The 19,401-nt window shown below is 37.9% G+C and overlaps 1 protein-coding gene across 1 annotated transcript in view; it reads left to right on the top strand.

The window, feature by feature from the left end:
* Window positions 1-182: 182 nt before the first annotated feature.
* Window positions 183-19,401, top strand: part of hfm1 (helicase for meiosis 1) — a 30,501-nt gene continuing 11,282 nt past the window's right edge. The window contains exons 1-24 of the mRNA XM_063886426.1: window positions 183-268; window positions 1,070-1,188; window positions 1,274-1,389; window positions 1,834-2,146; window positions 2,706-3,046; window positions 4,352-4,393; window positions 4,496-4,566; window positions 4,688-4,820; window positions 5,405-5,556; window positions 5,657-5,734; window positions 7,432-7,587; window positions 12,957-13,157; window positions 13,267-13,355; window positions 13,458-13,501; window positions 13,610-13,711; window positions 14,582-14,727; window positions 15,004-15,098; window positions 16,495-16,628; window positions 16,727-16,774; window positions 16,974-17,054; window positions 18,374-18,465; window positions 18,583-18,689; window positions 18,774-18,821; window positions 19,301-19,398. Of these exons, the coding sequence (XP_063742496.1) occupies window positions 1,103-1,188; window positions 1,274-1,389; window positions 1,834-2,146; window positions 2,706-3,046; window positions 4,352-4,393; window positions 4,496-4,566; window positions 4,688-4,820; window positions 5,405-5,556; window positions 5,657-5,734; window positions 7,432-7,587; window positions 12,957-13,157; window positions 13,267-13,355; window positions 13,458-13,501; window positions 13,610-13,711; window positions 14,582-14,727; window positions 15,004-15,098; window positions 16,495-16,628; window positions 16,727-16,774; window positions 16,974-17,054; window positions 18,374-18,465; window positions 18,583-18,689; window positions 18,774-18,821; window positions 19,301-19,398 (2,773 nt within the window). The 5' untranslated portion in view covers window positions 183-268; window positions 1,070-1,102. The remainder of the gene's footprint in view (window positions 269-1,069; window positions 1,189-1,273; window positions 1,390-1,833; window positions 2,147-2,705; window positions 3,047-4,351; window positions 4,394-4,495; window positions 4,567-4,687; window positions 4,821-5,404; window positions 5,557-5,656; window positions 5,735-7,431; window positions 7,588-12,956; window positions 13,158-13,266; window positions 13,356-13,457; window positions 13,502-13,609; window positions 13,712-14,581; window positions 14,728-15,003; window positions 15,099-16,494; window positions 16,629-16,726; window positions 16,775-16,973; window positions 17,055-18,373; window positions 18,466-18,582; window positions 18,690-18,773; window positions 18,822-19,300; window positions 19,399-19,401) is intronic.

The following is a 19,401-nucleotide window of genomic DNA, read 5'->3' as shown; positions in this document are numbered from 1 at the left end:
AAATACACCTTCAACAAAGAAATACATTTATTTCAAAGTAACATTTATTATAGTTGGGCAACTTATATTTTAATGAGAACAACAAGCTATAGCTGACATTTTATATTAAAAAAAACAGCATTGTCTATAGAAATGTGCTACTGAATAAAGTTGTTATTGAACGCAACATGGTATTCGGAGCTGTCTAAATTGTTAAATGTAGCTGGTGAGGTCAATGGTTAATAACTGATTTTGATTATCCCCGGAATACAATTAAACTGTAACACAGGTAAGTTCACTACAAGACAAAAGTATAAATAACTTTCATGTAGGTCAATAGTTAAACTGTTAGGCAAGTATGCAGTTAACCGATAGCCTTTGTTTAATATGTCTTCATATTTTATTATTGCTAGCTGGTTGTTTGACTAGCTAACGCCTTAGCTTAAGCTAACAAATACTAAGTTCTTTCACTCTTTGAGCCCGTAAATGTTGTTACTTAGTATTTTTACTGAGATACTTAATTACATTAGTCATAATGGTGTGTACATTGTACATATGTCTTTGTTCAGCTGGTGGTCTTATACAGCATTCGTGTATGTCAAATGTAAGTGTAGTAGAAGTACAAGGTTACTGTTAAAATGTAAATAATCAAGTAAAGTAAAAGTACCTCAAAATTGTACTTAAGTACAGTAATTGAGTACATTTACTTAGTTACTTAACACCACTGTATGTGTAAGTAGCTATTCTTAATGCTTTCGCTCACATTAAATCAGCAGTAAGATTGCTTACAGTAGTTCCGTGAAGGCCATACATTTATTAAGACTCTTTTGTGTGTCGAAACATATCATTTATAATCTCATTTGGAAAATGAATACAAATATTATAAAAGGGCTTTGTTGTGTTGTTTCAGACAACAACAAACGTTTACAAGCCTCCAAGCTTTCTCTCATTCGACCTCTAAATAAATCTCAGCTGCAGACGTAATGTTTTATAAAATAGCTACTTATTTATTGGTTTGTTATTGCATCTATAAATGTATTTTTGTGATTTGTTTTCTTTAACCATATATCGTTCAACCATTTACCCATAGTGATTGAATGACATTGACCGGCTATGTGTTCAAATGCGACCTGATGAGATGTTGGACTCCGATGACTGCACCTTGTCCCTGGACAATCTGTTTTTCGAGAAACCCATTGTCCACAAAGTGTGAGTACACATAGATGCCCCATTTTCTCACCAGCTTTCCTCTCACAGCTGAAGCATATTTTTCATTCTGGATTGTATTTGACAGAAAACCACTGCACCATGAGGTCAGCCCATGGCACCTGGAAATGCCTCCGTCTCTTTCTCAGGTTCCAGCCACTCAGGATATGCAGAAAGAGGCAGAGTCTCTCTCTTCTCTATACAGTATGTTGTGCTCTGGATTAGAGTGAATTCCTTTTCACTTGACTTGAGTAAACCGCGCAGTATTTGGTCTACTAAATTTAACTGTGTGACTCACTGACACAAAAGCTTAAAAAGGCGTGAAAGCTTTCCCAATTTTCCATAGTTTGGGTAAACAAACCGGGTTCTGGGTAATAATATGAATATATGATGTGTGATATATTCTCATAATCGTATGTATAACTGGAATGTTAAAGAGGATCTATTATGCTTTTTGGGGTTCCCTGTAGTGTGTTATATAGGTTTTTGTGCAGGTAAATGGTCTGCAAATGCTAAAATTCCCATGTTCACACTATAGGGAGTTTCTATCCAACAAATATGTTCTCCTTAAATAAGTCACCATTTTATACCAACTTACAACATTGTTACAGTATATATAACTCTTTTGTCCTTTAATTTTACTCACAGGTTTCCCACAAATACCCAAGCCATTCCTGCCTTCTTTTAAAGGATCAGCTGGCTTTATGGCTCTACCATCAAAAGTCAACAGTCCATACAATTATAGCATTGCTGAGAAAGGGATTGATCAAACTCGGGATGGCAGCAATATCCTCAGCAGAAGTGATGGCCTTTGGGGAGGTGAAGGCTTCTGGGATTATTCTCAGGATGTCTGCCATAACGCCAAAAGTGGGGATGAAACCCCGCAGGACCCTCGTCATACAGCCATAAGCAGGAGGTGTTTGTCTCTTGACAGCAGTAAAAGCCCACCTCTGCGGAGAAGGCAAGTGTCAGTTCGTTTTCAAGACCATACAGACCTGCAGGCTGTATAGATCTATAACTTGAAAGTGTTTAACTGCAAATGATCTATATATGACCACGAGGCTGTGAGAAAGCAAGCCAAAAAAGGATTTTGCTTCTTGGAGGAGGATGCAAAACATACAAGCAAAAAAGAGCTTAAATTAGCATGATCAATATAATTAACTTTAACAAAATATATTTGACATATCCTTCGTTCTTCCCCCTTTTCCTCAACTGCTCCACATACAAGGTTTCGCATTGTATTGCAGCATAGCTGGATTAATATTGTTCACTAAATCAGACTCAGAATCAAGTTTCTTTTCCAGGTACGTTTAAACATACAACGAATATGCTTTGGTGTATGATGCGCAAACATGATTGACATAAGAAAATATGTTGTAAGAGAAGGTCCAAAATATAACGATTATAAAGAGATTTGTTTTTTCAGATCAGTGGACAATTCTTAAAGATAGGCAGCCGGAAATCTGGCAGTGCTCCCATTCTACCTCCCTCTATCAATTCTTCATTCCCTCCCACCACAGCTTGTTCAAGGTCCAGGTGTGGAACAGTGGAGGTGACTCGTCAAACAACGATGACCTCAGAAACAGCGGCAGCCAGACAGCATCCAGACCTCAAACTTTTCTCAGGCCGGTTACCATGACGACAGCGCCTCCTCCTCCTCTTCGGATGCCAGGGGCGACAGCTAGGCAGGCGGCTCCTCCTTTCTCCCCAAACACCCGCTTCCCTCCCCCTCCCCCTCCCCTGGTGTGCTCTGCAGTGAGCGGCCGCCCCCCGCAGCAGGCGGCACATGCTGAGGCGCAGGACAAGGGCACAAAGAGAGCCTTCGTTCCTCCCATGACGCCTCAGCCTCTTCACATACAAGGTGCAAACGCTGCGCTGACACAGTCACTGTGTCCCTCACTGGTTCACCGAATAACACTTGTATACCTTCTGCAAAGTGCTGCAGCTAATGAGCATGCCCAGGTCCAGCCCAACAGCAGCTGTCACATTGTGTTTGTGTGTGATAAGGTAAAATGAGGTGAACTCCCCTCAGTGACCGCTCCATTGTAATGCAACATACTAGGCACTAGGTGGTGGGTGGAAAAACAGTAGAAGCTGTACAGAGTAACAGTGGTGCCTAAAAATATACAGTCTGCAGCCTTTTGTTTACTTTTAATATCATATTATTTATTAAGGTTACATACGCTTCAGTAGCCTAGACACTTCAACATGTTCAGTGTTGTAGAGTAACTAAGTACATTTAGTCAAGTACACATTTCAGGTACTTGTACTTTACTCGAGTATTTCCATTTGATGCTACTTTGTACTTCTACCCTACTCAAATTAAGAGATACATTGTGTACTTCTACTCCACTACATGTATGTAATCCCTTTAGTTACTTTAGAGATCTGGATTAATGATGGTAAATATAATCAGCCCTTAAATCAGACTGCAGTAATCCACCTGCAGTAAATCCAGCAGCTACCCTGCAGTATACAAAGCCATTCAAACTAGCTGCACCTTTACCAGCTCTGAGAACACTTTAATGATCAATCATTATAAAACATATCAGAGATATTATTCTGAAATGGACCAATCAAACAATGACTACTTTTACTGTCGCTACGTTTACTTCATTACAAGATCTGAGTACGTTTTCCAACTCTGGACATGTTGACTACAGGGGCTGGGGATTTAACCTCTGACCCTCTGAATTGGTGGATGCCCATTTTCACTCCTGAGCCACAGCAGCCCCATAATTGCATAAAAACACAGGCATAGTCAAACATAAAAAGATATTAAATGTGTCTATCATTTTAAATGTTTTGTACTATTATGTTGTCTTGTTCTGTGTGTGTGTGTGTGTGTGTGTGTGGGGGGGGGGGGGGGGTTAAAAAAACCTGTCTTTGACACTATGTGTTTTTTAAGAAAAAGGAAAGTTATGTATATGTATTAAATGAACTAGTAACATAAGTAAGAAAACATTAATTACTAAACAATTTCTGTCATTAAAAATTACAAAAAAGATAATGAACTAGGAAAAATAAATGCAATACACATATTTTTGCAGTTTTACTAAAAATTCCCTTGCAAAATTCTTAACATTTCCTTTTTACATCTTGGCGGATTCAGCTGAATCTGTGAGATCTGACTTTAAACTAAAGTGTGTAATGTTTTGTATTTTAGGGTCCTCTGGGTCTGGAGTTCTGAGACCGGTTTCTGAAATCCGTATCCTTTTTGTGGTTGGCAACACACTTGTTAAACTGAACTTGAATGCTTCTCCAATTTTGCAACAAATGTGGTTTGATTTCCTGAACCGTGCTAACACAGCAGCAAAGTTCAGATCCGTCTTCAAAGAGTTCCCCTTTTTCAACTACGTTCAGTCCAAAGCACTGGATGATGTAAGCAGGATTCCAAAACCTCTACAACATTAATCTGAGGATTATGAATACCAATTAGATAACATGTGTGATATGTAACTGTCTTTCCTTGAGTGTATTTTATTATTTACTTTGTTCACAGGTTCTTTACACGGGTAACAACTTTGTGGCTTGTGCCCCTACTGGATCTGGTAAAACGGTGCTGTTTGAGCTGGCCATCATTCGTCTGTTAATGGAGACCTCAGAGCCCTGGAATAATGTCAAAGCTGTCTATAGTGAGCATAATATTGTTTAAACCCAATTAATACATCATCGAAACTCCGGTCTGAGTAGATTTAGCCCAGAGTAAGGATTTATTGTCACAAAAATGACGCTAAAAAGTAGTGTTTCCAGCCAAAGTTTAGAAGAATTCCTGAAAATGTGTTTTATTTTCCTAACTCCCAAGAAAATTTTACTTGCTACATAATGTTTGTCTTACTTTATAAATGACTGAAAATATCAAACACAGACTTACACCTATTTTATATAAACCTTGCCAATATCAACAAAGCTTCTGTGTCTAAACTCTAGCATGTGGAAGAAATCCTAAACTAGGAAATACAGCCTAAACAAAGTTAATCAGAATCAACAGAGTTTCAACACACACACACACACACACACACACACACACACACACACACACACACACACACACACACACACACACACTCCTGATTAAATCATTCCCTGGGGCTTTGAACATGTTTCCTCTGACTTGCTGTAGTTTGATTGTTTTGATGTTTGACTCAGTTATAGATCTCTGTGTTTCTGAGGAGCAGAGAACTGTTTGGTAATAACACTCCCTCTTTGTTCTTGTCAGTGGCCCCCATCAAAGCTCTGTGCAGCCAGTGCTTTGAGAGCTGGAAGAAGAAGTTTGGGCCTCTGGGGCTGAACTGCAAGGAGCTGACGGGCGACACGGAGATCGATGACTTCTTCGAAATCCAGGACTCGCACATCATCCTTACCACGCCTGTGTGTGACACTACACTGCGTCCTAATTCAATGCAACAATAAAATATGATAGGGAGTTACCTTTGAATATTTAATGTTTTATTTAACTTTATCTTTACAGGAAAAGTGGGACAGCATGACCAGAAAATGGAAGGACAATTGCCTACTGCAGCTGGTCCGGCTATTCCTCATCGATGAGGTCAGATACTTTGTTTACAGCGCAACCTGCAGCATCCAATAAAGGCTTCTTTGAAGGCTTTGAATTCCTAAATGTATCATAAGGCATCAACTGGTATTGGAATAAAATCACTATTTCAAAAGTCTTAGAGTTAGATAATGCTTAATTAGTTCCCCTGCAGTGTGACAGCAACAAAGGCTCCAGTGCAACAAGAGGCATGAATAAATAACAAATAATATATAAAAAGATTGTTGAATTGCCATTTTTTATAAAAAGAAAATGTATTAGTATAATAAGAAATAAAAGCTTGGACATGTGAAGTAGGATTTTAAAATAAAATAATTGTTAATATCTATATTTAAAATCTTTAAAGTGCCTAACGGGATCAAAAATGTCATAAAATGTCCTGAATGATATTGGAACAACCTTTCCACCAATAATTTTATATCTAATTTGGTTCTCACAGATAATGTACTTCTTTTTTTTCTCCATCTGGGTACTTCTTTTTAAAGGACAGAAGACTTTCCAGACTCTTAAAATTGTTTTTGTTTTTTCTAAAGCCTTGTTTGTAAAGTTACATTACAGTGCAAGGACAAGTCTACAAGGACTTTCTCTCAACAGCACCACATTCTTATGCAAATTGTAAACTCCAAAATGTCTGAATTACTATGTGTGCATTTTTATTATTATTTTAGGCATCAACAATATAGCCTTTATCATTTAGATTCTGTGTCTTGCTTAAAAACAGAGACTTGAGAAAATTGGAAAATAACAACCATTATAACAAGACATGATTTGCTCTTGCACTACTCCTATCCTTTGGGCAAGATAATGTACCTCTACTTTCAAAACTAATGATGGTATACAGTTTGTCTTAACACACACTGGTGCTAGCTTTGCCTTATTAGAATATAAATTATCAGTTGTGTAAAAGGTGCCCAGAAATGTTATTTTAAGAAGAAAAGTCCCTAATTGCAGTTGAATAAAAGCTCAAACCTTTTTTGCAAATGTTCTTCTTACGTCTGACCTAAGATCATTTCTGGTCTAAAGGACCATCTTTTACAACAACCAACCAGCATGCTTTCAGATGGGTTCATTTCCTATTTACAGGGATGTTACTTTAACACATTTCTACCTGACAACAATGCACCAATTTATCTGTTGTGAACTCCAAATTCTACGTAAAGCCCCGAGCTTAGATTCCCAAACATGAATATTTTAGTGTGAATTTCAGCGGTAGAAGCACACTTCAGTACATTATAACATTATCCTTCAAAATGATGACGTCAGTTCTGAAGAAAGACCCACATGAAAGGTATCACAATCATTCAGGATGTTTTTATTACATCTTGGTCACGTCGTGGCTTGGGTTTTGAAAGGAAATGATAACACCAGGCCTTTATATCCTGCACAGAGGTGGATGCTCACTGTGCAGCAGGAGATTTACAGTTTGCTTTATTATGCCGCAGTGTGTGATGCTACATAATTACCCTCTGCCCTCAGCACTTCATTTCTTGAGGCTAGTTATTAAAAGTACTGTACATCATGTTCTGGGACTGTGTATTATGAGAATGCACAGGACCTGAAATACACCTACTGGTGTTAATAATGGAGTACAGTGCTAAAGGATAGCTTCATTTGATTTGACCTACATCTCTGTGTCGTGCCTTGAAGGTGTTTTCCTTAGCCACCTGTGTAACGGCACGTTATTCCTCCAGGTGCATGTGGTGAAGGATGAAACCCGCGGGGCCACGCTGGAGGTTGTGGTGAGCAGGATGAAGGCGGTGCATGCCTATAGAACAGCACAGAATCCAGAGACTGGCCTCTCCATGAGGTTCGTGGCGGTATCAGCCACCATCCCCAACGTCTCGGATGTGAGTGGCTGACAAATGTATTTATGGCAAAATAATTCACAGGGTAGCTTTCAAAGTGACGATAATAGTACATTTCATTAGGAATTGGTCACAAATTCTTTACCTTTGCATTTTAACATATAAAGAAATAGGGAAATATTCACCTCAAAACAAATACATCAAAAATATATTTAGCATTGGTAATCTTAAATATTGCTCTTACAATCAGAACCAGCCAACTTGGCATGTCCGTCTGTGTGTTAACTCACTCACAGCAACATCACGAAGGGGCAAATCGATTAAACTGAAAAAGAACTAAATAAAACCCAAATTAAAAACCAAAATGATATCTTGAAGTTTTGGGAGGCAAAGTATCCCGACGTCTTTGAGATGATTTTTTTTTGGCTTACTATAATGAATGTATATGTATATACACACATATATATATATATATATACACACATACATATATATATATACACACATATATATATATATATATATACACACATACATATATATATATATATACACACATATATATATATATATATATATATATATATATGTATGTGTGTATATATATATATATATATATGTGTGTATATATATATATATATATACACACATATATACATATATATATATATACACACATACATATATATATATACACACATATATATATATATATATATATATATATATATATACACACATATATATATATACACACATACATATATATATATACACACATATATATATATATATATATGTGTGTATATATATATATATGTATATATATACACACATATATATATATACACACATACATATATATATATACACACATATATATATATATATATATGTGTGTATATATATATATATGTATATACACACATATATATATATATATATATGTGTGTATATACATATATATATATATACACACATATATATATATACACACATACATATATATATATACACACATATATATATATATATATATATATGTGTGTATATATATACATATATATATATATATACACACATATATATATATATATGTATATATGTGTATATATATATATATACACACATACATATATATATATACACACATATACAGTGGGGCAAAAAAGTATTTAGTCAGCCACCAATTGTGCAAGTTCTCCCATTTAAAAAGATGAGAGAGGCCTGTAATTTTTATCATAGGTACACTTCAACTATGAGAGACAGAATGAGAAAAAAAATCCAGGAAATCAAATTGTAGGATTTTTAAAGAATTAATTTTCAAATAATTGTGGAAAATAAGTATTTGGTCAATAACAAAAGTTCATCTCAATACTTTGTTATATACCCTTTGTTGGCAATGACAGAGGTCAAACGTTTTCTGTAAGTGTTCACAAGGTTTTCACACACTGTTGCTGGTATTTTGGCCCATTCCTCCATGCAGATCTCCTCTAAAGCAGTGATGTTTTGGGGCTGTTGCTGGGCAACACAGACTTTCAACTCCCTCCAAAGATTTTCTATGGGGTTGAGATCTGGAGACTGGCTAGGCAACTCCAGGACCTTGAAATGCTTCTTACGAAGCCACTCCTTCGTTGCCCTGGCGGTGTGTTTGGGATCATTGTCATGCTGAAAGACCCAGCCACGCTTCATCTTCAATGCCCTTGCTGATGGAAGGAGGTTTTCACTCAAAATCTCACGATACATGGCCCCATTCATTCTTTCCTTTACACGGATCAGTCGTCCTGGTCCCTTTGCAGAAAAACAGCCCCAAAGCATGATGTTTCCACCCCCATGCTTCACAGTAGGTATGGTGTTCTTTGGATGCAACTCTGCATTCTTTCTCCTCCAAACACGACGAGTTGAGTTTTTACCAAAAAGTTCTATTTTGGTTTCATCTGACCATATGACATTCTCCCAATCCTCTTCTGGATCATCCAAATGCCCTCTAGCAAACTTCAGACGGGCCTGGACATGTACTGGCTTAAGCAGGGGGACACGTCTGGAACTGCAGGATTAAGTCCCTGGCGGCGTAGTGTGTTACTGATGGTAGCCTCTGTTACTTTGGTCCCAGCTCTCTGCAGGTCATTCACTAGGTCCCCCCGTGTGGTTCTGGGATTTTTGCTCACCGTTCTTGTGATCATTTTGACCCCACGGGGTGAGATCTTGCGTTGAGCCCGAGATCGAGGGAGATTAGCAGTGGTCTTGTATGTCTTCCATTTTCTAATAATTGCTCCCACAGTTGATTTCTTCACACCAAGCTGCTTACCTATTGCAGATTCAGTTTTCCCAGCCTGGTGCAGGTCTACAATTGTGTCTCTGGTCTCCTTTGACAGCTCTTTGGTCTTGGCCAGAGTGGAGTTTGGAGTATGACTGTTTGAGGTTGTGGACAGGTGTCTTTTATACTGATAACGAGTTCAAAAAGGTGCCATTAATACAGGTAACGAGTGGAGGACAGAGGAGCCTCTTAAATAAGAAGTTACAGGTCTGTGAGAGCCAGAAATCTTGCTTGTTTGTAGGTGACCAAATACTTATTTTACCGAGGAATTTACCAATGAATTCTTTAAAAATCCTACAATGTGATTTCCTGGATTTTTTTTCTCATTTTGTCTCTCATAGTTGAGGTATACCTATGATAAAAATTACAGGCCTCTCTCATCTTTTTAAATGGGAGAACTTGCACAATTGGTGGCTGACTAAATACTTTTTTGCCCCACTGTATATATATATATATACACACATATATATATATATATATATATATGTGTGTATATATATATATATATATATACACACATATATATATATATATATATATGTGTGTATATATATATATATATGTATGTGTGTGTATATGTGTGTATATATACATATATACACACATATATATATATATATATATGTGTGTATATATATATATATACACACATATATATATATATATACACACACATACACACACATACATATATATATATATATATATATGTATGTGTGTGTATATATATGTATATATATATATATATATACACACACATACACACACATACATATATATATATATATATATATATATATACACACACATATATATATATATATACATACACATACATATGTAAAGATACTATTACAATATTAATACACTCAATTTATGAATTGGACAATCAAACAAAACTAGTAGAAGTGGTAGGGCAGAAAGCAAAGCTTGTACAGAAAGTAGCCCTCCCGTTAGTCATCCAGTTGCAGGAAAAAAAGAGAAAATAAATCAGTAATTAAATAAGCTCACAAATAAACACAATTCTATATATACATACACATATACATACACCCAGTGTCCAGGGTGAAAAGAAAATAAGGGAAAAAATAAATTCCTAGAAGTTCATGTTCAGATAACAAGACAATAATAATAATAATACATTGTATTTCTATAGCACACTTTAAAAACAACGTTATCTCAAGGTGCTTCACAATGCTATGAGGGAGACAAGAAACAAAAATGAAATAACAGTTATCTAAGGATTATATTTAATAAAATACAAAAAAGAAAATCAACTAGTGAGCTGAGTTTTAAAAAGATTAAAGAAAAAGGTTAAGAGCATAAAAGGTTTAAATATGAAATAAAGCACAGTCAGTGAAACGCGGTGAGGAACAGGTGGGTCTTGAGGCTTTTCTTAAAGACCGAGAGGGATGTGGAGGTCCTTAGGTTTTCTGGGAGCTGATTCCACAGACAAGGGGGGAAAGGGAGGAGAAAACACGGTCTCCCATGCTGAACAGTTTTGTCCGGGGAACAGCCAGGAGATTGGTGTTGGATGACCTGAGGGTGCGTGATGTTTTTGAGTGTTGTGTACTAAGCAAGTCCTGTAGGTAGGTGGGGCCTGTTTGATTAATGGCTTTGTAGACCATGATGAGGACTTTGTAGTTGATCCGGAGGGTTATGGGGAGCCTGTGGAGTGAGTGAAGGATGGGGTTGATGTGTTCTGATTTGCGTGTTTGAGTGAGTATCCGGGCGGCACCATTTTGTACATATTGCAGTCTCTGAGTTGTTTTTGTTGGTAGGCCAGCAAGCAGAGAATTGCAGTAGTCAATGAAGGAGGTGACAAAGGCATGGACCTGTTTTTCTGCATCCAGTTTGCTGAGTGACTGTCGCATTTTGGAGATGTTCCTCAGGTGGTAGTAGGAAGCTTTGCAGACAGTCTTGATGTGTGCTTGGAAAGAAAGGGATGAGTCCAGTTTCACACCTAGGTTTGTTACAAGAGGGGAGAGAGGAATGGAGTGGCCATTGATGACGATTTGAGGGATGTGAACTTTGAGTAATTGATGGTGTGTTCCAATGAGAATGGCCTCTGATTTGCTGCTATTTAGTTGGAGGAAGTTATTGCTCATCCAGTGATGTATGTGGTCCAGGCATCTTGAGATTTTTCAAAGTGCTAGATGTTTATCGGGGGCAGTTTGGACAGACAGACAAGATCATTTCTCATCCTACTTTTATATGAACTATGATAATTAACATAATTACGATAATAGCCATCATAATTATTATTACTATTATTATCATTACCATCATCATCATCATTGTGTCAGGGTTGGGGAAACAGGACCCAAGTGCAGTAAATCCAGGGGAAGCAGGTAAGGGTCAAAAACAAAAAGCGAGCTTTATTCAAAAGCTGTTGATGAAAACATGAAGCAAGGGGAACACAGGACATGAAAAACACTTAGCTCCAGACATGAAGGGCGACAGGAACAGGCAGGTAACATGGACAAGATCAGGGAAGAAATGACGACGCCCGAACAACAGACAAAAGGGAAACAGGGACTACATACACAAGGGTAATCACAAGACGAGAGACAGCTGGAAGGGGGAGGAGAAACACAGGGGCAACAGGTGAACACAATGACACAGTCAGGCACAGGAGGGAAACGCAGACAGGAAGTGAAGCTTAACATGACACAAGAGGGGAAAACCTTTCAAAATAAAGCACAACACAAGGAGATGACAGATACGAAACACGGATCATGACACATTGTCATATTTCCATATTGTTTTTTAAAGGTAAACAATAAGCACAATGACCAAAAAGACAAAGAAAAAAAGAAGTAATCTAGTCTATCAATTGACTTGAAATGGCAACCATTTTTTACAACCAAATTGATGCCATGGTACCACTTTTTAAAATATACAGTGAGCCCTGATGGTAAACTTGACATAAGTATGATTCACAGAATAAAACAAAGTTTCCAAAATTAACTAAAGTATCAACTTGTAATTAAGTAACAACAGTTAAGAAAGGTGCTGTACTCTAATTTATAGAATCAATGTAATGTACATCAGTAATCTCATCATGGTTTTGGCTCCAATGTTGTGTTGATAGATCGCAGACTGGCTGTCTGATGAGAGCGGTCCGGCCACATATCTGGAAATGGACGAGAGCCACCGTCCAGTGAAGCTGAGGAAGGTGGTGCTGGGATTCCCCTGCAGTCCCAACCAATCAGAGTTCAAGTTTGACCTGTCGCTCAACTACAAGATGGCCAACATCATACAGACGTACTCTGACCAGAAGCCCACACTCGTGGTGGGGGAATTGAGCCAAATACTGTTTTTATTGGATAGGAATCTAATGTGATTATTGAAAATGGTGGAATTGTATTTCTTCATAATCTAATAATGATGGTATTCTGTAGTTCTGCTCTACAAGGAAAGGAGTCCAGCAGGCAGCTGCAGTTCTGGCCAAGGATGCTCGGTTCATTATAAGCATTGAGCACAAGCAAAGGTACGTTCATGACTTATCTTTAGGAGGTTCATCTATTCATCAAAACATTTTAGTTCAGTAAACATATTTAGCTGAACTTGCTTTCCTTTTTAATCCGTTAAGGCTGATGAACTATGCAAACTCTATTCTGGATTCCAAACTAAGAGGTGAGTGCTCTCTTGGAACCTACATGTCAAAACCAAGAAAGAAAGACATGATTGTGGCCTTCATTTTGAACAGTTTAACATTATTCGGGGGTTATGTCTGTGTACCAGATCTGGTGATGTTTGGAGTTGGATACCACCATGCAGGAGTGGACCTGTGTGATAGGAAGCTGATAGAAGAGGCCTTCACTGTGGGAGACCTGCCTGTCCTCTGTGAGTCAGATGTTAATCCTTGCTCTGCCTTGCCCAGCTCTGATTCCTGAAGAACTTGCTGTAAAGGACTTTTCTTTAAAGTTATTTTGCTGTCCTGCACTTGAGTGCGTTTATTTACTGTTACGCTGGAGACAAAAACAGGAAAGACCACAGGTTACAACATCTGAGTGAACTTCACCCATATCATGTTCAACATTGCATGGCATCAGACCAAACTTTGTGACTACAGGGTTGTGTCAAAACTGCCTGTTCAGTTGCAGAGAATACAACTTAAAATGATCTATACTGGTATGTTTTTATGCCAATAACCAACCATTATGTTGTTCTGCCCATACTGACTGATATGCACCAGTTGTAGGAATCTAAGTACAAATAAGAAAGAGTTTCAAACCTTTATTCTATGTTATTCTCTTTAATTCAGACACACAATAAAGACCTCAAAATAAAATGTCCTTTGATTAATAACAACAGAGCCGGCCAGCTAACCAATCAGAGCAGACTGGGCTCTGGTTTCAGACAGAGGGTGAAAAGAGATGCTGCAGCACAGGCAGTATGAGAGAAATAAAGAGCTTTTTGAACATTAAAGCATGGAGACATGTCCCAGTAGAGGAAAAAAAATACAAATGTGAATCTGAGAATTAGCATAATAGGTCCTCTTTAATGTAAAGTATTTCATATACACTTTGGCAGTGAATCATTTTTGCCAATAAACACTAATTATATTCATAGGCCATCTTATTTATGCATTTGTAATCTAAAATATAGCATAACATTTCCAACACCCTAACAACAGTACTAACAATCAGGAGCTTTGGAACAGCTTTCATTGTATTGTCGTACGCTGATGCATTTTCTTTTATAACACACTAGTCACCACCACGACTCTGGCCATGGGGGTGAACCTGCCTGCTCATCTGGTGGTCATCAAGTCTACCATGCAGTATGTGTCTGGCTCCTGCGAGGAGTACAGCGAGGCGGACATGCTGCAGATGATAGGCCGAGCAGGAAGACCACAAGTAATGGCAGACTAACAATCAAATAATGCATTATGTTTTACTTATCTCCCTTAGCATGAGGAAGACGTCTTGTGCACTACAACAAAACTAAGTGTAGATATGTGCATTTGTTTCACTGGCACTGTACCATTCTCTACGTTCACATTTGAATTGTACCTTTGAGTGGTCAGGAAATAGCTGTATATTTTGAACACAGTGAATGGATTGATAAAGATAACAACAGCTTGAGAACGAGGCACAAACTAAATACCAACTTGTGTCTTTTCCATCCTTTAGTTTGACACAACAGCGACTGCAGTGATCATGACCAAGATGCAAACCAGAGACAAATACATCAATCGATTGAATGGAATGGAAATCATTGAGAGCAGGTATTACAGCTCACATTCCTCCTCTTTTCTCTCAGCCTGAGCAGGGTTGGGTAGGAATAGACATTACGTCAGTTTATAATAACACCTATATATAAAGTACCTATAATCTACACTGATTAATAAGATAATTAGTTACATTGTCAAGGAGTTCTGAGTTAAGTTTTTGATTACTAAGGTTAATTACAATAGCAAAACCCCTACTGTATGTGGGCTTTGATTAAAAAACAGCTGCAAAAAAATATATACAAGATTCAGATGAAGATTCAACTTTATTGTCATTGCACAGAGTACAAGTACTAGGACAACGAAATGCGGTCTCTGCATTTGACCCATCCTAGTGTTAGGAGCAGTGGGCTGCCATTATGTACGGCGCCCGGGGAGCAGTGTAGGTAACCAGTGTCTTGCTCAGGGACACCACGGTGGCACTTGGTCTTTCGGGGACTTGAACTGGTGACCTTCCAGTTCCCAGGCCAAGCCCCTATGGACTTCGCCACCACCGCCCATAAATACAGTGACCCACATGATGTAAAATACATACAGTTTATCTGAAGTGCTTTTTCTGTTTGAGTCATTTTAGTTACCAACTGCAAATGATGAATATGCAAAACTTTTAAAATGTATTTATTGAATTTTCACAGAGTAACACAATCAAGAAGGAGCTTGTTGTAAATATTCTTCTCTATATTGTAAATATTCTTCTCTCTTTTTGCACTATTTTATTTATGTTATTTGCACCATGTATGTGGAGTTGTTGGAGGAGCACGCGACATAAGATTTTCATTGCCAACATATACGCTGTATCTGCTGTGCATATGACAAATAAAACCTTGAAACCTTGAAACCTTGATAGCAATGTGTACCCCTCTCCACACACGCAATAAAATTATAAAAAGTATAAATTAATTAATGAATCAACGAACAAAAAAATAATAATAATAAATAAGTAAATAAATCCCAAAAATATGAGGTGACACAACAAATACATAATGGCTTGCTAGACAATGTAAAATATATGGATCTCCGTCCTTGCTAATCCGTAGAGACCACTTCGGAGGGCTTGGGCCCCCCCTCATCTCCAATATAGTCCAGAGAAGGGTTTGAATATACAAAATTTGACATGCATTCAAAATGTTTTGAGATGTTTAAAAAGAAAAAGGATATAAATACTGTACAAATTTGGGTGAGCGTACATTTTTACTACAGGTCTAATATTCTTTTAGATTTTTAAAACAAATTCAAATGTATTCAGCTTAAGTTCTTTTTTTAAAAGAATTCCATTAGGTAAGGTTATTTTTTACAAACACTGCCATTTCATCTGTACTTCGACAATGAATGCATTTCAAAGTAGTGTGACCCGAGCCTGCACACGAGCTAACAGCACACCCTCTCCCCGCAGCCTACACACTCACCTGGTGGAGCACCTGAACGCTGAAATTGTCCTCCAAACCATCAGCGATGTCAACATGGCTCTGGACTGGATCCGCTCCACCCTCCTCTACATCCGAGCCCTCAAGAACCCCACACACTATGGTAGGAGCTCAGAACACACAGCAAAACAGATCTAAATCAGAATGAATGTTCTGCATTTTCTCATATCTGTATTTAAAAACTGTTTTGACTCATTTCAGGTTTTTCCACCGACTTAGACAGATTTGGGATTGAGGCAAAATTGCAAGGTGAGCCACATCTGTTTTTATTCCCTATTTCCCATCAGTATGTTGTTATTAGACTAATACTCTAATAAATAATTCCAACCTCTGTACTGAAGCAACCTTTCATCCCAGCTGTCCTTCTGTCTGTAAAATGACCTTTTGGGTCAATGTCCGGCGACTTAAACTACTGTAGTTCAAGGTGGTTGTGTTTCCCCTCTCATAGAGCTTTGTCTGAAGAACCTCAACTCTCTGTCCTCCATCGATCTGATCCACATGGATGAGGATATCAACATCAAACCAACAGGTAGAGAGGAGATCAGTTTAAGTGCTTGGCAAAATGCCCAGTGTGCGCCTACTGAGTTCCTTCATATTTTTATCTTGTGATCAAAGTGAGGATTACACTTACTTCTTTTTAACTGGGCTTTAACAGTAGGGGTGGGGTAAATAATGAATATAAAGGTAGAGCTTCTCAAGACTTTGAATCAATTCACAACTGACAAAGATTGATTTTGAAAAAGGTTTGTTTTTACATAAAAGTCTATTTATTGTTTATTGCAATGTTGAGGAACCTGTGACCCAACTTATTTATTACACAATTACAGTTAAGTTGTGTATATGATATTCAACTTTTTGAATTTCTGAATTTTGATTGACAACAATCATACACACCATGTCAGCTAGCCTAGCTTACCCATTTTATTAATGTAACAGGCAGAATTGTAATCTTTTTTACAACTTGGAACTTGTTGTTTTTATCAAGGCACTGACGAAGTTTTTAGTAATTTGTGAAATTAATAAATAAATGATGCTTTTTGTTTTGGGTTTGCCTTTGTATATTTACAATATTGCAATCAGTTAATAAAACGGACAAATGTGAAAACTCTTGTGATGACCGAAAGAACGAGATCGCGGATACAAGCGGCCGAAATGGGATTTCTCCGCAGGCTGGCTGGCATCTCCCTTAGTGATAAGGCGAGAAGTTCAGTCATCCGGGAGGGACTCGGAGTAGAACCGCTGCTCCTTCGCGTTGAAAAGAGCCAGTTGAGGTGGTTCAGGCACCTAGTGAGGATGCCACCTGGGCGCCTCCCTACCGGGAAGAGACCGAGGGGTAGACCTAGGACCAGGTGGAGGGATTATATCTCTTCTCTGGCCTGGGAGCGCTTTGGAATCCCCCAGTCAGAGCTGGTTGATGTGGCCAGGGAAAGAGAAGTTTGGGGCTCTCTGCTGGAGCTGTTACCTCCGCGACCCTGAGGGATAAGCGGGAGAAGATGGATGGAATGTGAAAACTCCATAATCATACACCCTTTACTCTGCTTTCACGACTTTATTTGCCACACCACCTTGAATAGCGCAAAACAAACGGGAGTAAAACCCCTGTGTTCTAAATTGAGAATCCATTTTGAGATGAAACATGAGAAACATTCAGATTCAAACATTAGATTTTTCAATTTTGATTGACAGCCTATGCATAGTTCTAATAGGGAGGCAGGTGATAAAGAGTAGAGAATTTTAAACCTTCCCTAAATGATTGTTCACAATACTATTGTGCACTGTATATAAAGAGGATCAGCAGATGTTACAAGGTTGAAAGTGTTAAACAGTCTTGTCTTGTGTTCCCCACAGAGAGCGGCAGGTTGATGGCTCGGTTCTGTGTCGCCTTTGAAACCATGAAACAGTTCAGCCAGCTGTCCGGCACTGAGAGCCTGTCCGACCTGGTACGTTTCCTGAGAACGCTGCACTTTCTCTTTTGTCCGGCTGGCTTCCTGCAAAGAGAATTATTTCCATTATTATAATGGTAAGGCGAGGCAAAGAAAATAGTGCTGTGTGTGCAGATCGAGATGGTGTCAAAGAGCAGAGAGTTCAGCGACATTCAGCTGAGAGTGAACGAGAAAAGGCTCCTGAACACCTTGAACAGAGACAAGAACAGGATCACCATCAGGTCACACACTTTGACAATAGCATAATTCTTTACCCCTGTTTTTGAATGTTTCCTCATGGATTACATCTGTCTGTAATTTTCCAGGTTTCCAATCGAAGGAAAGATCAAATCCAGTGAGATGAAAGTGAGCTGGTAGGTTCATTCATGAAGTGTTAGGACAGAAAAGTAATACTGGTTTATGGCTCTTATTCTGAATATATTTTATAAATGGCTTATGAACCCCCCATTATACATATTATACATATTTGTCTGTGGAGTTTCTGAGTATAAATGATATAAACTGTAAAAGTAAATAAATAAAATAAATGAATTCATTGACATTTGGTGACAATGTCAATGAATTCAAGTACCAAAGTAAATTTAAATAGTTAAATAGGGGGGAAAAATTATGTGGAATATGTATAAACAGTAAAACACAAAACATGATGGAATAATATTATTTATATTGAGCTGAATGTCGTAACAAATTAAACAAGCTGTATTTTCAGGTATCTGTCCGCTGTATTGAAAGCTAATGGAACTGGTTTATGAGTTTTATTGCAGAATATATATTATGATATGCTTATGGACTGTCCTCTCTACATGTCTTTTGTTCCTCGCCTCGTCTGTAGCTTGATTCAGGCTCAGTTGGGCTCCATTTCAATCCAAGAGTTTGGACTCACGCAGGACACAGCAAGGATCTTCAAGAATGGCATGCGCATCAGCAAATGTA

This window comes from Eleginops maclovinus, chromosome 6, assembly GCF_036324505.1.
Source record: "Eleginops maclovinus isolate JMC-PN-2008 ecotype Puerto Natales chromosome 6, JC_Emac_rtc_rv5, whole genome shotgun sequence".
NCBI lineage: Eukaryota > Metazoa > Chordata > Actinopteri > Perciformes > Eleginopidae > Eleginops > Eleginops maclovinus.
This window is presented reverse-complemented; position numbering and strand designations above follow the sequence as displayed.